At 54.8% G+C, this 17,702-nt stretch overlaps 2 protein-coding genes across 2 annotated transcripts; both read left to right on the top strand.

The window, feature by feature from the left end:
- Positions 1-923: 923 nt before the first annotated feature.
- LOC146758944 (uncharacterized) lies at positions 924-4,190 on the top strand. Its single transcript, XM_085511950.1, has 2 exons — positions 924-3,465; positions 3,659-4,190. Exon 1 carries the CDS (start codon positions 924-926, stop codon positions 3,294-3,296), a length of 2,373 nt encoding a protein of 790 aa, XP_085368076.1. The 3' UTR covers positions 3,297-3,465; positions 3,659-4,190.
- Positions 4,191-8,272: 4,082 nt separating this feature from the next.
- Positions 8,273-10,464, top strand: LOC146758943 (uncharacterized). The gene is given in 7 exon segments (XM_085511949.1): positions 8,273-8,676; positions 8,678-8,812; positions 8,814-8,884; positions 8,886-8,927; positions 8,929-9,163; positions 9,165-9,599; positions 10,300-10,464. Coding segments are annotated over 7 exon segments (1,098 nt in total). The 5' UTR covers positions 8,273-8,661.
- The last annotated feature ends 7,238 nt before the right edge of the window (positions 10,465-17,702 follow it).

The raw sequence follows: 17,702 nt of genomic DNA, 5'->3' as shown, positions 1-17,702 counted from the left end.
AAGTTGATAGCTAATTAGGCAAAGGTCTACTCCGAAACATATCCTGAAATTTATGTGCCTTGGGGCAGCCATGAGCTGTTTAAGAAATAAACTGACTGCAGGAACTGGGAAATTAGGTATTGTGGACACATAATGAAGCTTCAACTCTGCAGCTGGTTCATTCACCTTGTCCCCAGCTCCAGCATGAAGCCCCTCCTCTGGGATGCACTCCTTCCCAAAGTGATCCTATGAGGACTTCACACAGACTGCAGTTTGTCAAGAATCAATCTGGATTCAAGCCAAGGAGAAAAGTTATTCTGGCACAGACTGCTCCATCATGAGTCTCATTATGAGGTGCAGCTCCCACCACAACTCTTGCTCCACAGTGTGCTCATCTCTAGAGAAATAAGCTGCGTCCAGCACTTTGCTCCTCAGGTGGCTCTCCACGGATTGCAGCCTCAGTCCTTCAGGCCACATCCATCTACTCCAGCACAGGCTCCTCCACAGAGCGCGACAGATCCGTGCTCTAAACGGGTCCTGGAGAACTGCAACACGAAGAAAGGGCTGAGGTGCGGACGAGCCGCTTGGGCCGGGGGTACTTGGCCAGGCTGGGCAACGAGACGAGGACAGGGGCCGCTCCGTGCCGGACGCGGCCGCTTCCAGCCGGTTCCACGGCCCCAGCGCAGCCGAGGGCGAGCCCGTCAGCGACAGCGATGGCGCCGCTGGGAAAGGTCCGGTGGCGGCCGTGGAGATGCCCGAGGGGAGCCCCGCGCCGGGGCTTTGTGACGCGGGCCGGCATCGAACCCGAAGGCCGTTGTGACGCAGGGCTGCCTTGAGGGGTCAGCGTCCCCTGGAGGGAGTGCCGCTCACTCTCAGGACAGCGGCTCCGTGAGGAGGCAGCAGCTCCTGGGTGCTTCCCTGTGCCTCTGTGCGAGGACGCGGAGATGAGCGAGAAGCGCGAGAAGGACGACTCCCAGCCCAACGCAGGGCTGCCACGCGTGCAGGAACGCCGCCAGGTGAGGCAGGCGGAGAGCAGCGGGGCCGGGCTCGGCCGGGCCGCCGGTGGCGACCTGGCCACCTCCATCTCACGCCTCCTTCTCCCCACAGGTGGGCCGCACGGCGCCGCGAGCGGTGCCGCCGGGCAGCCGGAGCCCGGGCTCGTCCCTCCACGGCGTCCATCTGCCGCCGCTGCCCGGCCCGGAGAGCTCGCGGGCCTCCGGGAGCCGCCGCGCACAGGTAGGGAGCCCGAGGGAGGCGAGGCCGAACGTCTTCCCGCGTGGCGCGGGGACCGCCCACATGAGCGCTGCCCTCGGTGCTCCGTGGGGCGGGAGCGGGACGGACCGCGCTCACCTGGTGTTTCTCCTCGGCTTCTCTTGCAGGCGGGCGGGTGGCAGTTCACGCTGTCGGTGAGCCGCAGCAGTGCCGGCGGGCAACGGAGACAGCCTCAGCCATCCTTGCTGCCTCACTTAAGGCGGCCAGGGATGCCGGCAGCTGCACCCCGGCGTTCTAATGTCTGTAAGCTGCCTGCTCTGCAAGCAGCAGCCTGCGCACCTGCTGCGCGAGGCAGAGAATGCACCAGCGGCATTAGAAGCGTCAGACTCCCAACACTTCCCCGAAGACCTCAGGTGTCCAGTCGCAACACCGGCTGGACAAACCCTGTGAGCGTGCCCAGGCTTCTCGTGCCCCGAGCGGCAGCAGACGGTGCCAGCGCTGCTGGCTCTGCTCAGGGAAGACTGGGCGTATGCTCTGTGACATCCAGGGCTGAGGGACAGATTCCTGCCCCCGGTGGTTCCCAAACCAGCGATGCTGGAGTGCAGGTTGAGCTGCAGGAGCTGGAAGATGCTGCTCAGAAGGAGTCCACGGGACGGTCATCTGGCAACCTGTGGAGCGCATCTCTTGCCTTATCTGTTGAGGCAGACACTGTATGTGCAGCTTCTCTGACTGCAGACCTTGAGCCTGAAGGACACCTCGAGCCCTTCCCAGCAACCAATCCTGAAGATGGGGAGAACTCAACTTCTTCCAAGGCTGAATGCTTTCCAGAGGAGAGCAACGTGGCAGAACCCATGCCTGAGTTCTCCAACCAATCTCTGGGAGAAGCACAGAGATTACAAGATTCCAGAGAGGTGTGTGGGAAGGAGTATGGATGTCCTCCAGTTCATCCAGCAATCCGGAGAATCCGGGATGAAGCAAAGAAGGAACAGATGCTGTCCAGTTCGAACGCATTCCAGCCAAACAGCATGACCATGCCCAGGCTGCTGAGGTCTCAAGCAACCGAAGACAGTGCTGATGCCACTGACACTGCCCAGGGAATGCTGAACCTCTGTACCACAACATCGAGGGTGGAGGGCTGGTTTCCTGCCCTGATGTTCCAGTCCTGGGATGCTGGAGTGCGGGATGCACAGCATGATGTGGAAGAGATTGCTGAGACAGAAACTGCAGGACAGTCATGTGGTGACCTGCAGAGTGCGTGTCTTGCCGCATCTGTTGATGCAGAAAAGGTGTGTTCAGCTTCTGTTCTGGATGCAGCTTCTGGGCCTTCAGGATACCTTGAGCCTCTGCATGCATCGGTGCCAGCAGATCTGGATAAGTCAGATTCTTTTGAGACTGAGCACTGTTTAGAGGAGGCCAACACAGAACCACTGCTGTCAGCATGTGAGGAAGAAGAAAAAGAAGCAGCAGCAATGACTGTTCCAGAATCATCCACACAAGCTCTGGGAGGAGCACCAAAATTGCAAGATCCCATAGAGATCAGCATTGAGGCCTATGGGCGTTCTCCAGTACACCCAGCAACCTTGAGAATTTCTGTTGACGTGAGGAAGGAACAGATCTTGTCCACCTGGAACATCTGCTGGCCAAACAGGAGCATGCCCGAAGCAGCACAGGACAGTGCAGAAACAGGGCATTCAGCTTCTGTTCTGGACGCAGGTCATGGGCCTGCAGGACTGCTTGAGCCTTTCCCTGCATCAGTTCCTGAGGACGAAGAGGTGGCCAGTGAAACACCCTTCTTCCTGCCAGAGTGTGAGGGAGAAGTAAGTGTACCACCAAGCATTTCAGGTTCCTCATCTGATGAAGTCAAGACCACGCCTTCAATTTCCCCTGTGGATGCATGCGAAGGACCAGAAACTACAGGCGATGAACAGAAGGTGAGGAAAGTGCACTTGGTCAGCACCAGGTGTGAAATCAGAGCACAGGCAGGAGCTATGCCAGAGTGTACACTGTGGGGCGATGCCTGGTGCTGTCCCCTTTCAAGCCATCTTCTGTGCACAAGGGTGGACATCCCCTCCATAACATCTCCCTCAAGCCAGGGGCATGTTTGACAAGCCAGGAGGGAGGTATCCTTCTTCCATGGGGCCCTGGCATCTGGAATGTTGCTGCGCAGGAGCCTACAGGGCTGTGGTTTTGCTGTCCCCACACAGGTTTCTGCAGAGGGCAGAAGAGATACAGAGAAGTCTGTGTCCTTCAGAGATCCACTGGAGGATGATCCAGGTATGTCCCCGGGCAGAAAGCCATCCCAGGGAGGGGCCTACCGAGCTCAGGTGGCCCACCAAGTGGCACGGAGCCTGGCGGCATTCCGTGCCCTGCCACATGCAGTGCAGTCCTCCCAGGGAAATTCCATGGTGGTGGGTGGCAGGCAGGGCCGTGCCTCTGCCCCTTGCCTACAACTCTCTGTCCCCCACAGGTACCGCTGCCGCACCACACGCAGCGGCTCGCCGACAGATGCCAGCTGTCATCAGGATGGCACTTCGGGCTCTGTGCAGAGTTTGCAGCTGCTGCTGCTGCTGCATCAGGGGACAGCAAGAGGAAAGGCAGGAGGCTGCAAACACCAGGCAGCTCCAGGAGACAAAAAACTAAATCACAGAATCAAAGAATGACCTGGGTTGGAAGGGACCCCAAGGATCATGAAGTTCCAACCCCCCCGCCTGGCAGGGCCACCAACCTTCCACAATTACTAGATCAGGTTGCCCAGGGCCCCATCCAACCTGGCCTTGAACACCTCCAAGGACGGGGCATCCACAACCTCCCTGGGCAGCCTGTTCCAGGGCCTCACAACGCTCCTAGTAAAGAACTTCCCCCTAACATCCAACCTAAATTTACCCTCTTTCATCTTAAGTCCATTTCCCCTTGTCCTGTAGTTGTAGAATAGCTCCCAGAGATGAAACACCCAATCCTGTATATGTAGAAATCTGATTAAACCTTATCCCTTAACCCTATCCTGGCTGAGTGCTGTCTGGTCTGTGCACGTTTGGTCTCTGTGCAGCTACTGGGATCAGAGAATGGAGCAGTGGATCCCCGTGTCAGTGATGGCAGCAAGTGCAGAGAGCGTGGGCGTGCAAGGCACGGTGATTTCTCGCTTGCAAAGTGTGAGCTGGCTGAGCTGCTGTGTGTGTGAGGTGGCCTGTGATGAAAGGGTTGAAGGTCTCTGAAGCCCTGGCTAGAGGACACCAAGAGTGTCCCAGCTGGATCGGGGCTCCTCAGGTGCCACACTGTGTAGTCTTGGGTATTCCCACAAAGACATCATTCCCCCATATGAGGATGTCATCAGCATAGGGACAAACCCGGACACCGTGGTCCAACATAACCTTCTCCATCCTCCGTGCCTATGCTCTGAGCACCAGAGTGGGTGAGTGTTTGTACCCCTGGGGTAATCAGCTGAATGTGCACTGCAGTCCCTCCAAGTAAATGCAAACTGACTGTCCTCCGCCTTCCTCAAGGGGACAATAAGAAACCTGTCTTAGACATCAAGAGCAGCCAGAAAGGCAGGAGCCTGTTTCTGTAGAGCAGCAATCAATTCTGAAACATTTGGGACAGCTGTTGCTGAAGGGGCAGTGTTGGCATCCAGGTGCCTATAAGTCTCCCACTTCCCATTAGGCTTCCACACCAGGAGAAGTCCCTTGACATTTTCAGAATACAGTGCCCGTCCTGTCCCATACCTATGGCCATCTGTCCCCCAGAGGATCCACATCTCACAGAATCACAGAATCACAGAATTGTAGGGGTTGCAAGGGACTTCTAGAGATCATCGAGTCCAATCCCCCTGCCAAAGCAGGCTCCCTACACCACGTTGCACATGTAGGCATCCAGTCGGGTCTTGAATATCTCCAGAGGAGAGTCCACCACCTCCCTGGGCAGCCTGTTCCAGTGCTCTGTCACCCTCACCATAAAGAAGTTCTTCCACACTTCTTCGTTCTTCGTGCAGAACTTCCTATGCTGTAGTTTCTTCCCATTACCCCTAGTCCTGTCCCCGCACACTACCGAAAGGGGACCAGCATCACAACTATGACCCCACATCTCAGGTATTTATAGACCTGGATCAAACCCCCTCTCAGCATTCTTAACTCAAGGCTAAACAGACCCAGTTCACTTAGTCTCTCCTCATAGGGGAGATGCTCTGGGCCCTTCACCATCTCTGTGGCCCTCCGCTGGACTCTTTCCAAGAGATCCCTGTCTTCTTTGTACTGAGCAGCCCAGAACTAGATACAGTATTCCAGATGAGGCCTCACCAGGCAGAGTAGATGAGGAGGATCATCTCCCTCAACCTGCTGGACACGCTCTTTTTAATGCACCCCAGAATGCCATTGGCCTGTTTGGCTACAAGGGCACACTGCTGGCTCATGGCCAACCTGTCGTCCACCAGGACGCCCAGGTCCCTCTCAGCAGAGCTCCTCTCCAGCAGGTCTTCCCCCAGCCTGTACCGGTGCATGCAATTATTTCTCCCTAGGTGCAAGACTCCTCACTTGCATTTGTTAAACCTCATCCGGTTTCTTACTGCCCAGCTCTCCAGCCTGTCCAGGTCTCACTGAATGGCAGCACAGCCTTCAGGCATGTCAGCCAATCCTCCCAGCTTCGTATCACCAGCAAACTTGCTGAGGGTGGTCACTATCCCCTTGTCAAGGTCATTGATGAAGGTGTTGAACAAGACCAGACTCAGCACCAGCCCCAGGGGAACGCCGCTAGTTACAGGTTTCCAAACAGACTTTGCACCACCAATGACAATGCTCTGAGCTCTGCCATCCAGCAAGCTCTCAAACTTCACCGTCCACTCATCTAGCCCACACTTCCTCAGCTTTGTTATAAGGATGCTGTGGGAAAGAGTATCAAATGCCATGCTGAAATCAAGGTAGACTACATCTACCGCCCTCTCCCCACCCAGCCAGTGACAATGTCATAGAAGGCTACCACGTTGGTTGAGCATGACTTCCCCCTGGTGAACCCATGATGGCTACTCCTGATAACCTCCTTTTCTTCCAATTGTTTGGAGATGGCATCCAGCACAACCTGTTCCATCACCTTTCCAGGGACAGAGGTGAGGCTGACTGGCCTATAACTACCTGGATCATCCTTCCTGCCCTTTTTGAAGACTGGAGTGACACTGGCTATCCTCCAGTCTTCAGGGACCTCCCCCATTCTCCAAGACCTCTCTAAGATGATGGAGAGAGCGGTTCAGCAATCACTTCCGCCAGCTCCCTCAGCACCTGTGGATGCAACCCATCAGGCCCCATGGATTTATGGAACTCAGTGTCACCTAGGAGCTCACGGACCACCTCTTCCCTGACTAAAGGGAAGTCTCCCATTCCCCAGAGCCTCTCACTAACCTCCAGGGTCTGGGATTCCAGAGGGAGAGCCTTTTCACTGAAGACAGAAGCAAAGGAGGTATTCAGTAACTCTGCCTTCTCAGCATCCCCCTGTTACAAGAACACCCCCCTCACTTAGTAGGGGACCCTCGTTCTCCCTAGTCTTCCTTTTGCTGTTAACTTACTTTAAAAAGCCTTTTTTATTATCCGTTATCACTTTAGGCAGATTCAATTCCAGGTGGCTTTAGCTTTCCTCATCACATCCCTGCAGGCCATGACAACATTCCTATATTATTCCCAAGTGGTCAGACCCTTTTTCCACATTCATGGACCTTCTTCTTCCCTTTGAGTTTGTGCATGAGCTCCTTGCTCATCCACACAGGTCTCCTGCCACCCCTTCCCGATTTCGTAGTCAGATGGATGTACTGATCCTGAGCTTGGAAGTAGCGCTGTTTAAATGCTGACCAGCTCTCAAAGGCCCCCTTACCTTCTAACACCTAGCCCACGGGATAGCTCCAAGCAGGTCCCGGAAGAGACCAGTGTTGGCTCTCCTGAAGTCCAGGGTAGCAATCCTACTTTTTACCTTGCTTCTTCCACTCTGGATCTTGAACTCCACCATCTCGTGGTCACTACAACCCAAGGTGCCCCCAACCTTTACTTCCTTAACATGTCCTTCCTTGTTAGTGAGAATAAATGAGTTTAAGGCTGAGAGCAGGGTACAATAAAACAAGAAACTTAAGAAGGAACTAGAAAAAGACAGAGTGATTTTTTCAGAGCAGAAATGAAGTTAGACTCAAGTCACGTGTTTTCGGTGGTGTAGGTTTTAATTCATCAAAATGTTTTTGGAAATGGTTGATAGCTTTAGCTTGTTTGTTTCTTCACTTGTTCTTGACCTTTCCTCTGTTGCTTATTCTGGAAAAGCAAATCTTCCTTTCCTCCTGTTGATCTGTCTAGACTAAAATTAAGAAGCTGATTTTCTTAACAGTGTCTGGTGTGATGCCATGTTTTGGCTTTAGGAGAAGAATGCCGATAGCGCATCAGAGCTTTGGTTGTTGCTGAGCCATGATGTACAGAGCCAAGGATGTTTCTGTTCCTCAGCTTCTCCTACTGTCCTGCCAGCGAGGGGGCTGGGAGGGGACAAGGAACAGGAAGGGGCACTCACACCATATGACATCATACAAAAGCAAATAAAACCGTGCGGATCTGGCCAGGGAGGGGGCAGACACTGCTCAGGGACAGGCTGCGCGTAACTTGGTGGGGGGGAAGAAATCACTTGTTTTGTAAATATGCATGTATATACACATACATACATACGCATATATATACATATACATGCGTTTTCCAGGATTGTTCAGCCCAGAAAAGGGAAGGCTGCAGGGAGACCTCATTGTGAACTTCCGATATTTCAAGGGAGTTTAGAAACTTCAGGTGAATAAACTTATTGCAAGTGTAGTGATAGGACATGGCGGGAAGCAGGGGGGAGGATATTGTTGTCCAGTAGGAACACATCCTGGCTGCATAGCATGAGCAAGCCAAGGTATGTCCCCAAGTGAAGAGACATCCCAGTGAGGGCCTGCCGACCCCAACCAGCCCAGTGAGCAGCTCTGTGTACAGAGTACTGCTGTGCCAAGGCCACCTCTCCCAGGGGAAAGCTGTGGTGACTGGAGGCAGGTAGGGCCTTGCCTGGTGCTTGCCCTGCCCCTAGCCTACAGGTATCTGCCCCCTGCCTACAGCTCTCTGTCCTCCACAGGAGCCACTGCCGCATCACACACTGCAACTTGCTGCTGGTGGCCAGCTGTCATCAGGATGAGGCTGAGCCGCAGCCAGCCAGCTGCCCAGGCATGTGAGCAGAGCTGCCACAGTAGGGCCGTGGGGGCTGCCATATGGGGACCGTCCTCTGCCGGTTTGGCTATGGGGAGCCGGGCAGCAGATGCCCGTGGCTGAGCGTTCTGTGGGGCGTGAGCTGGAAGGACCGCGCTCACTTGGTGTTTCTAACTCGGCTTCTCTTGCAGGCAGGTGGGAGTTCACGCTGTCAGTGACCCGCAGCAGTGCCTGCGGGCAAAGGAGACAGCCTCAGCCATCCTTGCTGCCTCACTTAAGGTGAGCAGGGATGCCGGCAGCTGCACCCCCAGCATGCAGCAGCATCTTCTAATGCCCATAAGCTGCTTGCTCTGCAAGCAGCAACCTGCGCACCTGCTGCAAGAGGCAGAGCACGTGCCATAGGCATTAGAGGCGGCAGACTCCCAGAAGTTTCTCCAGGTCCTTCAGGGAACCTTGCATGTCCAAGACCTGGCAGTGAGATCTGAGAGCAGGGCGCCAGCCCTCAAAGACTCTAACTGTTCTCATGCCTCTGCACGCTAGAGCCAAGCAAGGGTACCCTGTGCGCTGCAGCCAGAAGCCCAAGAGTTGGCGTGCAGCTGGCAGTACCGGGGCATGGTGCATGCACCAGCAGCCTGGGAGCACCAGCAACAACTGCCCAGGTGCAAGCCACTAATGCTGGTAAGATCCCCATGGCTTGGACAGATGCTCGGGAGGGCACCCGAGGCACTGGTGCAGCCTCTACACCACATTCCCCATCTGCAAAGAAGGGCTCAGAAGGGGAGGCACGTCATGGCAAAGAGCAAACAAGGAGACTCTGTCCCATCTGTGCCTGAAGATGTGGAAAATTCAGCTTCTTCCAAGGCTGCACTTATTCCAAAGAGACAAGATCCCAGAGAAATCACCAGGATGGCCTGTGGATATTCTGCCACGATCCCAGCAATCCGCAGAATTCGTGATGAGGAGAAAAAGGACCAGATGTTGTCCAGATGGAATGTGTCCTGGCCAAACAGCGTGAAAGGGCCAGGGCACTGGAGATCCCAAGCAGCAGATGATGATGCCAACACTTCCGGCACTGCTCAGGGCACGCTTGGCATCTCTACCACAACAGCGAATGCTGAGGGCCAGTTTCTGGTATCTGGTGATTCCCAGACCTCAGACATAAGCGTGCAGGCTGTGCAGCAAGAGCTGGAAGAGCCCACTGAGGGAGAAACTGCAGGACAGTTTCTGGTGATTTGTTGTTGCACAGGTCTTGCCCCATCTGAAGAGGCAGAAACAGCGCGTTCAGCTTCTCTTCTGGACTCAGGCCCAGGGCCTGCAGGGCAACTTGAGTCTGTCTGCCTCAGTCACCAGAGGTGCAAAACACTCAACTTCTCCCAAGACTGCACACTGTCCAGAGGAGGCTAGTGCGCCGACAGCATGTGAGGGAGGGGGAAGAGAACAAACAGCTGTGGCCATGTCTGGGTTCTCCATACAAGCTCTGGGAGAACCACAAACGCTGTGAGATCCCAGAGAGATCTACTGGGAGGCCTATGGATATCTTCCAGTTCACCCAGCAAACTGGGGATCCGTGATGGGGCAAGGAAGGAACAGATGTTGTCCTGCTGGAATGGGTCCAGGGCATACAGAACGAGCAAGCCCAGGCTTCTTAGCCCCAAGCAGCTGATGATGGTGCCAGTGCTGCCAACACTGCTCAGGGCATGCAAGGTATCTCCATCACAACAGCGAGGGCTGATGGCCAGTTTCCTGCCTCTGGTCCTTCCCGTACTCGGTATATTAAGAGTGCACGATGCGCAGGGACAGACCACAGATGACAGACCAAGATGCCAATGCTGCTGGCACAGATCACAGCCAACTGGATGCCAGAGACACTGCACTGACAGCTGCCCTTACCCTGTAGTTTTTACTCTAATAAACTCTATACTTGCAGGCTGTAGAGGAAGAAAGACAATCTCAAGATGCTGCTGAAGCAGTCAGTGTCCCACCAAGCATATCAGATGCTTCATCTGCTGAGGCAAAGACCGTGCCTTCAGCTTCCCCTCTGGTTGCACATCTCAGACCGGAGGAACATTCATCTGCACGCAAAAGAGCGTAAAAGGCCATCAGCACGAGGTGAGAAATATCCATGTGGTCAGTACCAGGTGTGAAATGAAGGCACAGACTCCAGGAGCTACGCTGGAGTGTGCACTGTGAGGAGATGCCTGGTCATATCTACTTTCCATCCAGTTCCATGCACAAAGGTGGACATCCTCTCCATAACACTTGGCTTGCCTTCATGTGAAGGGCATGTCTGACAAGCCAGAAGATAACATGGAACTTGTGGAGTGTTGCTGGCCAGGAACCTACAGAGCTGTGGATTTGCTCTTGCCTCACAGGTTTCTGCAGAGTCCACAGGAGGAGCACAGAACGTCAGGAGATGGCCCAGATATGTCCACAACTGGGTGGAGAGACATCACAGAAAGGAACAACTGAGTTCAACTAGCTGTGGTGGCGGGGAGCATGCAAGGCATTGCCCAGTGCTTGCCCTGTCCCTTGCCTATAGCCATCTGTCCCCGACATGCTGCCACTCACCGCTCGTGGCCCGTCATCAGGACCACGCTGAGTCACAGGCAGCCGGCTGCCAGGCACGTGCGGAGGGCTGTCACAGTGGGCTGTCGTAACCGCCAGGGCTTTGTGACGCGGGCCGGCATCGAACCCGAAGGCCGTTGTGACGCGGGGCTGCCTTGAGGGGTCAGCGTCCCCTGGAGGGAGTGCCGCTCACTCTCAGGACAGCGGCTCCGTGAGGAGGCAGCAGCTCCTGGGTGCTTCCCTGTGCCTCTGTGCGAGGACGCGGAGATGAGCGAGAAGCGCGAGAAGGACGACTCCCAGCCCAACGCAGGGCTGCCACGCGTGCAGGAACGCCGCCAGGTGAGGCAGGCGGAGAGCAGCGGGGCCGGGCTCGGCCGGGCCGCCGGTGGCGACCTGGCCACCTCCATCTCACGCCTCCTTCTCCCCACAGGTGGGCCGCACGGCGCCGCGAGCGGTGCCGCCGGGCAGCCGGAGCCCGGGCTCGTCCCTCCACGGCGTCCATCTGCCGCCGCTGCCCGGCCCGGAGAGCTCGCGGGCCTCCGGGAGCCGCCGCGCACAGGTAGGGAGCCCGAGGGAGGCGAGGCCGAACGTCTTCCCGCGTGGCGCGGGGACCGCCCACATGAGCGCTGCCCTCGGTGCTCCGTGGGGCGGGAGCGGGACGGACCGCGCTCACCTGGTGTTTCTCCTCGGCTTCTCTTGCAGGCGGGCGGGTGGCAGTTCACGCTGTCGGTGACCCGCAGCAGTGCCGGCGGGCAACGGAGACAGCCTCAGCCATCCTTGCTGCCTCACTTAAGGCGGCCAGGGATGCCGGCAGCTGCACCCCGGCGTTCTGGTGCAGCAGCCTGCGCACCTGCTGCGCGAGGCAGAGAATGCACCATCGGCATTAGAAGCGTCAGACTCCCAAGACTTCCCCGAAGACCTCAGGTGTCCAGTCGCAACACCGGCTGGACAAACCCTGTGAGCGTGCCCAGGCTTCTCGTGCCCCGAGCGGCAGCAGACGGTGCCAGCGCTGCCGGCACTGCTCAGGGAAGACTGGGCGTATGCTCTGTGACATCCAGGGCTGAGGGACAGATTCCTGCCCCTGGTGGTTCCCGAACCAGTGATGCTGGAGTGCAGGTTGAGCTGCAGGAGCTGGAAGAGGCTGCTGAGAAGGAATCCACGGGACAGTCATCTGGCAACCTGTGCAGCGCATCTCTTGCCTTACCTGTTGAGGCAGGCACTGTATGTGCAGCTTCTCTGACTGTAGACCTTGAGCCTGAAGGACACCTCGAGCCCTTGCCAGCAACTAATCCTGAAGATGAGGAGAACTCAACCTCTTCCAACACTGAATGCTCCTCTGCCTCTGATGATTCCCCAGCTAGGGATGTTCTAGTCCAGGATTCGCAGCAAGAACTAGGAGAGAGTGCTGGGATAGAAACGGCAGGAGAGTCATCTGGCACCCTGCAGGTTGCATCTCTTGCCCCATCTGATGAGGCACACGCTGTGTGTTCAGCATCTCTCCTGGAGCCTCTGTCTGCATCACATGTAGATACAGAAGAAGATTCAGAAAGCTCCTATTCTTCTGAGTCTGCATGCTCTGCAGTGGAGGCCAATGCAGCCGCACTCCTCTTGTCAGTGTCTGAGGGAGGAGAAAGAGAAGAACCCTCTGTGGCCATGCCTGAAGCTCTGGAAGAAGCAGGGAGTTTCCAGGATCCTGTAGGATCCCACAGGAGGGCCTGTGGGTGCCCTCATATGATCCCAGCACTCCGAAGAATTCTTGATGAGGACAGAAATGAGCGGATGTTGTCACACTGGAATATTTCCTGGCCAAGGAGTGTGATGAGCCCCAGTCAGCTAAGACTACAGGCAAGAGGTGATGCTTTCAACACTGCTAGCGCTACTCAGGGCATGCCAGCCATCCGGCCCACAACATCAAGGGGTCATACCTCATTTCTTGACTCTGGTGATTTCCAATTGTTGGCTGGTAGACTGCCACTTGTGCAAGAAGACTCCAGCGATGACAGCAGCAGTTCTTCTAGCACTGCTGAGAGCATGCTGAATACCAGAGACACTGCAGAGACAGATGAGGGCATCCACCTGCCCTCCCGTCTTTGCACTTCAAAAGTGGATGCTGTGGAGGAAGACTGGGATTATTACTCTGAGGAAGATACTTCATCAGAGGCAGTCAGTTTAACACCCAGCACATCTGATAATTCATCAGTTGATGTGGAGACCACATCTTCAGCATCATCTGTGGCTGCAGATCCCAGGCCTGAGGAGCAGGTGTCAGCATGTGTGGGAGCAGATGTGGGCCCTCAGGACGAGGTGAGCAAGGCGTGTGTGGTTGGTACCAGGCATGAAATTGAGGCAGAGGCAGGAGAGGTGCCTGGAGCTTGCGCTGTGGCAATATGCCTGGTGCTGTCTCCTTTCCAGCCAGCTCCACGCATTAGGGTGGAGAACCCTTCTGTTACCCCTGCCTTACCTTCAAGCAAAGGGGCCTGGAAAGGCAATCCGTTCCTTGGGCGCGTGGCACCCACAGCATCACCGGGCAGTGACAGACTGGGTTGTGGTTTTGTTCTCTCCACACAGGTTTCTGCAGAGGCCAGAAAACGTGCACAGAGCTCCGTGTGCTTCAGAGATGCACCGGAGGATGGCCCAGGTACGTCCCCGGGCAGAAAGCCATGCCCACCAAGTGGCACGGAGGCCAGCGGCGTTCTGTGCCCTGCCACATGCAGTGCAGTCCTCCCAGGGAAATTCCATGGTGATGGGTGGCAGGCAGGGCCGTGCCTCTGCCTCTTGCCTACAGCTCTCTGTCCCCAACAGGTACCACTGACGCACCACACGCAGCGGCTCGCCGCCGGATGCCAGCTGTCATCAGGATGGCGCTTCGGGCTCTGCGCAGAGTTTGCACCTGCAGCTGCATCAGGGGACAGGAAGAGGAAAGGCAGGAGGCTGCAAACACCAGGCAGCTCCCAGAGACAACAAACTAAATCACAGAATTGAAGAATGACCTGGATTGCAAGGGACTTCAGGGATCATGAAGTTCCAAACCCCCCTGCCTGGCAGGGCCACCAACCTTCCACAATTACTAGATCAGGTTGCCCAAGGTCCCATCCAACCTGGCCTTGAACACCTCTAAGGACGGGGCATCCACAACCTCCCTGGGCAGCCTGTTCCAGGGCCTCACAACGCTCCTAGTAAAGAACTTCCCCCTAACATCCAACCTAAATTTACCCTCTTTCATCTTAAGTCCATTTCCCCTTGTCCTGTAGTTGTAGAATAGCTCCCAGAGATGAAACACCCAATCCTGTATATGTAGAAATCTGATTAAACCTTATCCCTTAACCCTATCCTGGCTGAGTGCTGTCTGGTCTGTGCACGTTTGGTCTCTGTGCAGCTACTGGGATCAGAGAATGGAGCAGTGGATCCCCGTGTCAGTGATGGCAGCAAGTGCAGAGAGCGTGGGCGTGCAAGGCACGGTGATTTCTCGCTTGCAAAGTGTGAGCTGGCTGAGCTGGTGTGTGTGTGAGGTGGCCTGTGATGAAAGGGTTGAAGGTCTCTGAAGCCCTGGCTAGAGGAGACCAAGAGTGTCCCAGCTGGATCGGGGCTCCTCAGGTGCCACACTGTGTAGTCTTGGGTATTCCCACAAAGACATAATTCCCCCATATGAGGATGTCATCAGCATAGGGACAAACCCGGACACCGTGGTCCAACATAACCTTCTCCATCCTCCGTGCCTATGCTCTGAGCGCCAGAGTGGGTGAGTGTTTGTACCCCTGGGGTAATCAGCTGAATGTGCACTGCAGTCCCTCCAAGTAAATGCAAACTGACTGTCCTCCGCCTTCCTCAAGGGGACAATAAGAAACCTGTCTTAGACATCAAGAGCAGCCAGAAAGGCAGGAGCCTGTTTCTGTAGAGCAGCAATCAATTCTGAAACATTTGGGACAGCTGTTGCTGAAGGGGCAGTGTTGGCATCCAGGTGCCTATAAGTCTCCCACTTCCCATTAGGCTTCCACACCAGGAGAAGTCCCTTGACATTTTCAGAATACAGTGCCCGTCCTGTCCCATACCTATGGCCATCTGTCCCCCAGAGGATCCACATCTCACAGAATCACAGAATCACAGAATTGTAGGGGTTGCAAGGGACTTCTAGAGATCATCGAGTCCAATCCCCCTGCCAAAGCAGGCTCCCTACACCACGTTGCACATGTAGGCATCCAGTCGGGTCTTGAATATCTCCAGAGGAGGGTCCACCACCTCCCTGGGCAGCCTGTTCCAGTGCTCTGTCACCCTCACCATAAAGAAGTTCTTCCACACATTCGTGCAGAACTTCCTATGCTGTAGTTTCTTCCCATTACCCCTAGTCCTGTCCCCGCACACTACCGAAAGGGGACCAGCATCACAACTATGACCCCACATCTCAGGTATTTATAGACCTGGATCAAACCCCCTCTCAGCATTCTTAACTCAAGGCTAAACAGACCCAGTTCACTTAGTCTCTCCTCATAGGGGAGATGCTCTGGGCCCTTCACCATCTCTGTGGCCCTCCGCTGGACTCTTTCCAAGAGATCCCTGTCTTCTTTGTACTGAGCAGCCCAGAACTAGACACAGTATTCCAGATGAGGCCTCACCAGGCAGAGTAGATAAGGAGGATCACCTCCCTCAACCTGCTGGACACGCTCTTTTTAATGCACCCCAGAATGCCATTGGCCTGTTTGGCTACAAGGGCACACTGCTGGCTCATGGCCAACCTGTCGTCCACCAGGACGCCCAGGTCCCTCTCAGCAGAGCTCCTCTCCAGCAGGTCTTCCCCCAGCCTGTACCGGTGCATGCAATTATTTCTCCCTAGGTGCAAGACTCCTCACTTGCATTTGTTAAACCTCATCCGGTTTCTTACTGCCCAGCTCTCCAGCCTGTCCAGGTCTCACTGAATGGCAGCACAGCCTTCAGGCATGTCAGCCAATCCTCCCAGCTTCGTATCACCAGCAAACTTGCTGAGGGTGGTCACTATCCCCTTGTCAAGGTCATTGATGAAGGTGTTGAACAAGACCAGACTCAGCACCAACCCCTAGGGAACGCCGCTAGTTACAGGTTTCCAAACAGACTTTGCACCACCAATGACAATCCTCTGAGCTCTGCCATTCGGCCAGCTCTCAAACCACTTCACCGTCCACTCATCTAGCCCACACTTCCTCAGCTTTGTTATAAGGATGCTGTGGGAAAGAGTATCAAATGCCATGCTGAAATCAAGGTAGACTACATCTACCGCCCTCTCCCCACCCAGCCAGTGACAATGTCATAGAAGGCTACCACGTTGGTTGAGCATGACTTCCCCCTGGTGAACCCATGATGGCTACTCCTGATAACCTCCTTTTCTTCCAATTGTTTGGAGATGGCATCCAGCACAACCTGTTCCATCACCTTTCCAGGGACAGAGGTGAGGCTGACTGGCCTATAACTACCAGGATCATCCTTCCTGCCCTTTTTGAAGACTGGAGTGACACTGGCTATCCTCCAGTCTTCAGGGACCTCCCCCATTCTCCAAGACCTCTCTAAGATGATGGAGAGAGCGGTTCAGCAATCACTTCCGCCAGCTCCCTCAGCACCTGTGGATGCAACCCATCAGGCCCCATGGATTTATGGAACTCAGTGTCACCTAGGAGCTCACGGACCACCTCTTCCCTGACTAAAGGGAAGTCTCCCATTCCCCAGACCCTCTCACTAACCTCCAGGGTCTGGGATTCCAGAGGGAGAGCCTTTTCACTGAAGACAGAAGCAAAGGAGGTATTCAGTAACTCTGCCTTCTCAGCATCCCCCTGTTACAAGAACACCCCCCTCACTTAGTAGGGGACCCTCGTTCTCCCTAGTCTTCCTTTTGCTGTTAACTTACTTTAAAAAGCCTTTTTTATTATCCGTTATCACTTTAGGCAGATTCAATTCCAGGTGGCTTTAGCTTTCCTCATCACATCCCTGCAGGCCATGACAACATTCCTATATTATTCCCAAGTGGTCAGACCCTTTTTCCACATTCATGGACCTTCTTCTTCCCTTTGAGTTTGTGCATGAGCTCCTTGCTCATCCACACAGGTCTCCTGCCACCCCTTCCCGATTTCGTAGTCAGATGGATGTACTGATCCTGAGCTTGGAAGTAGCGCTGTTTAAATGCTGACCAGCTCTCAAAGGCCCCCTTACCTTCTAACACCTAGCCCACGGGATAGCTCCAAGCAGGTCCCGGAAGAGACCAGTGTTGGCTCTCCTGAAGTCCAGGGTAGCAATCCTACTTTTTACCTTGCTTCTTCCACTCTGGATCTTGAACTCCACCATCTCGTGGTCACTACAACCCAAGGTGCCCCCAACCTTTACTTCCTTAACATGTCCTTCCTTGTTAGTGAGAATAAATGAGTTTAAGGCTGAGAGCAGGGTACAATAAAACAAGAAACTTAAGAAGGAACTAGAAAAAGACAGAGTGATTTTTTCAGAGCAGAAATGAAGTTAGACTCAAGTCACGTGTTTTCGGTGGTGTAGGTTTTAATTCATCAAAATGTTTTTGGAAATGGTTGATAGCTTTAGCTTGTTTGTTTCTTCACTTGTTCTTGACCTTTCCTCTGTTGCTTATTCTGGAAAAGCAAATCTTCCTTTCCTCCTGTTGATCTGTCTAGACTAAAATTAAGAAGCTGATTTTCTTAACAGTGTCTGGTGTGATGCCATGTTTTGGCTTTAGGAGAAGAATGCCGATAGCGCATCAGAGCTTTGGTTGTTGCTGAGCCATGATGTACAGAGCCAAGG

This window comes from Coturnix japonica, chromosome 11 (genome assembly GCF_054131305.1).
Source record: "Coturnix japonica strain WE chromosome 11, WE-NBRP24, whole genome shotgun sequence".
NCBI lineage: Eukaryota > Metazoa > Chordata > Aves > Galliformes > Phasianidae > Coturnix > Coturnix japonica.
The sequence above is the reverse complement of the archived record's forward strand: the minus strand, read 5'-3'. Positions and strand labels throughout refer to the sequence as shown.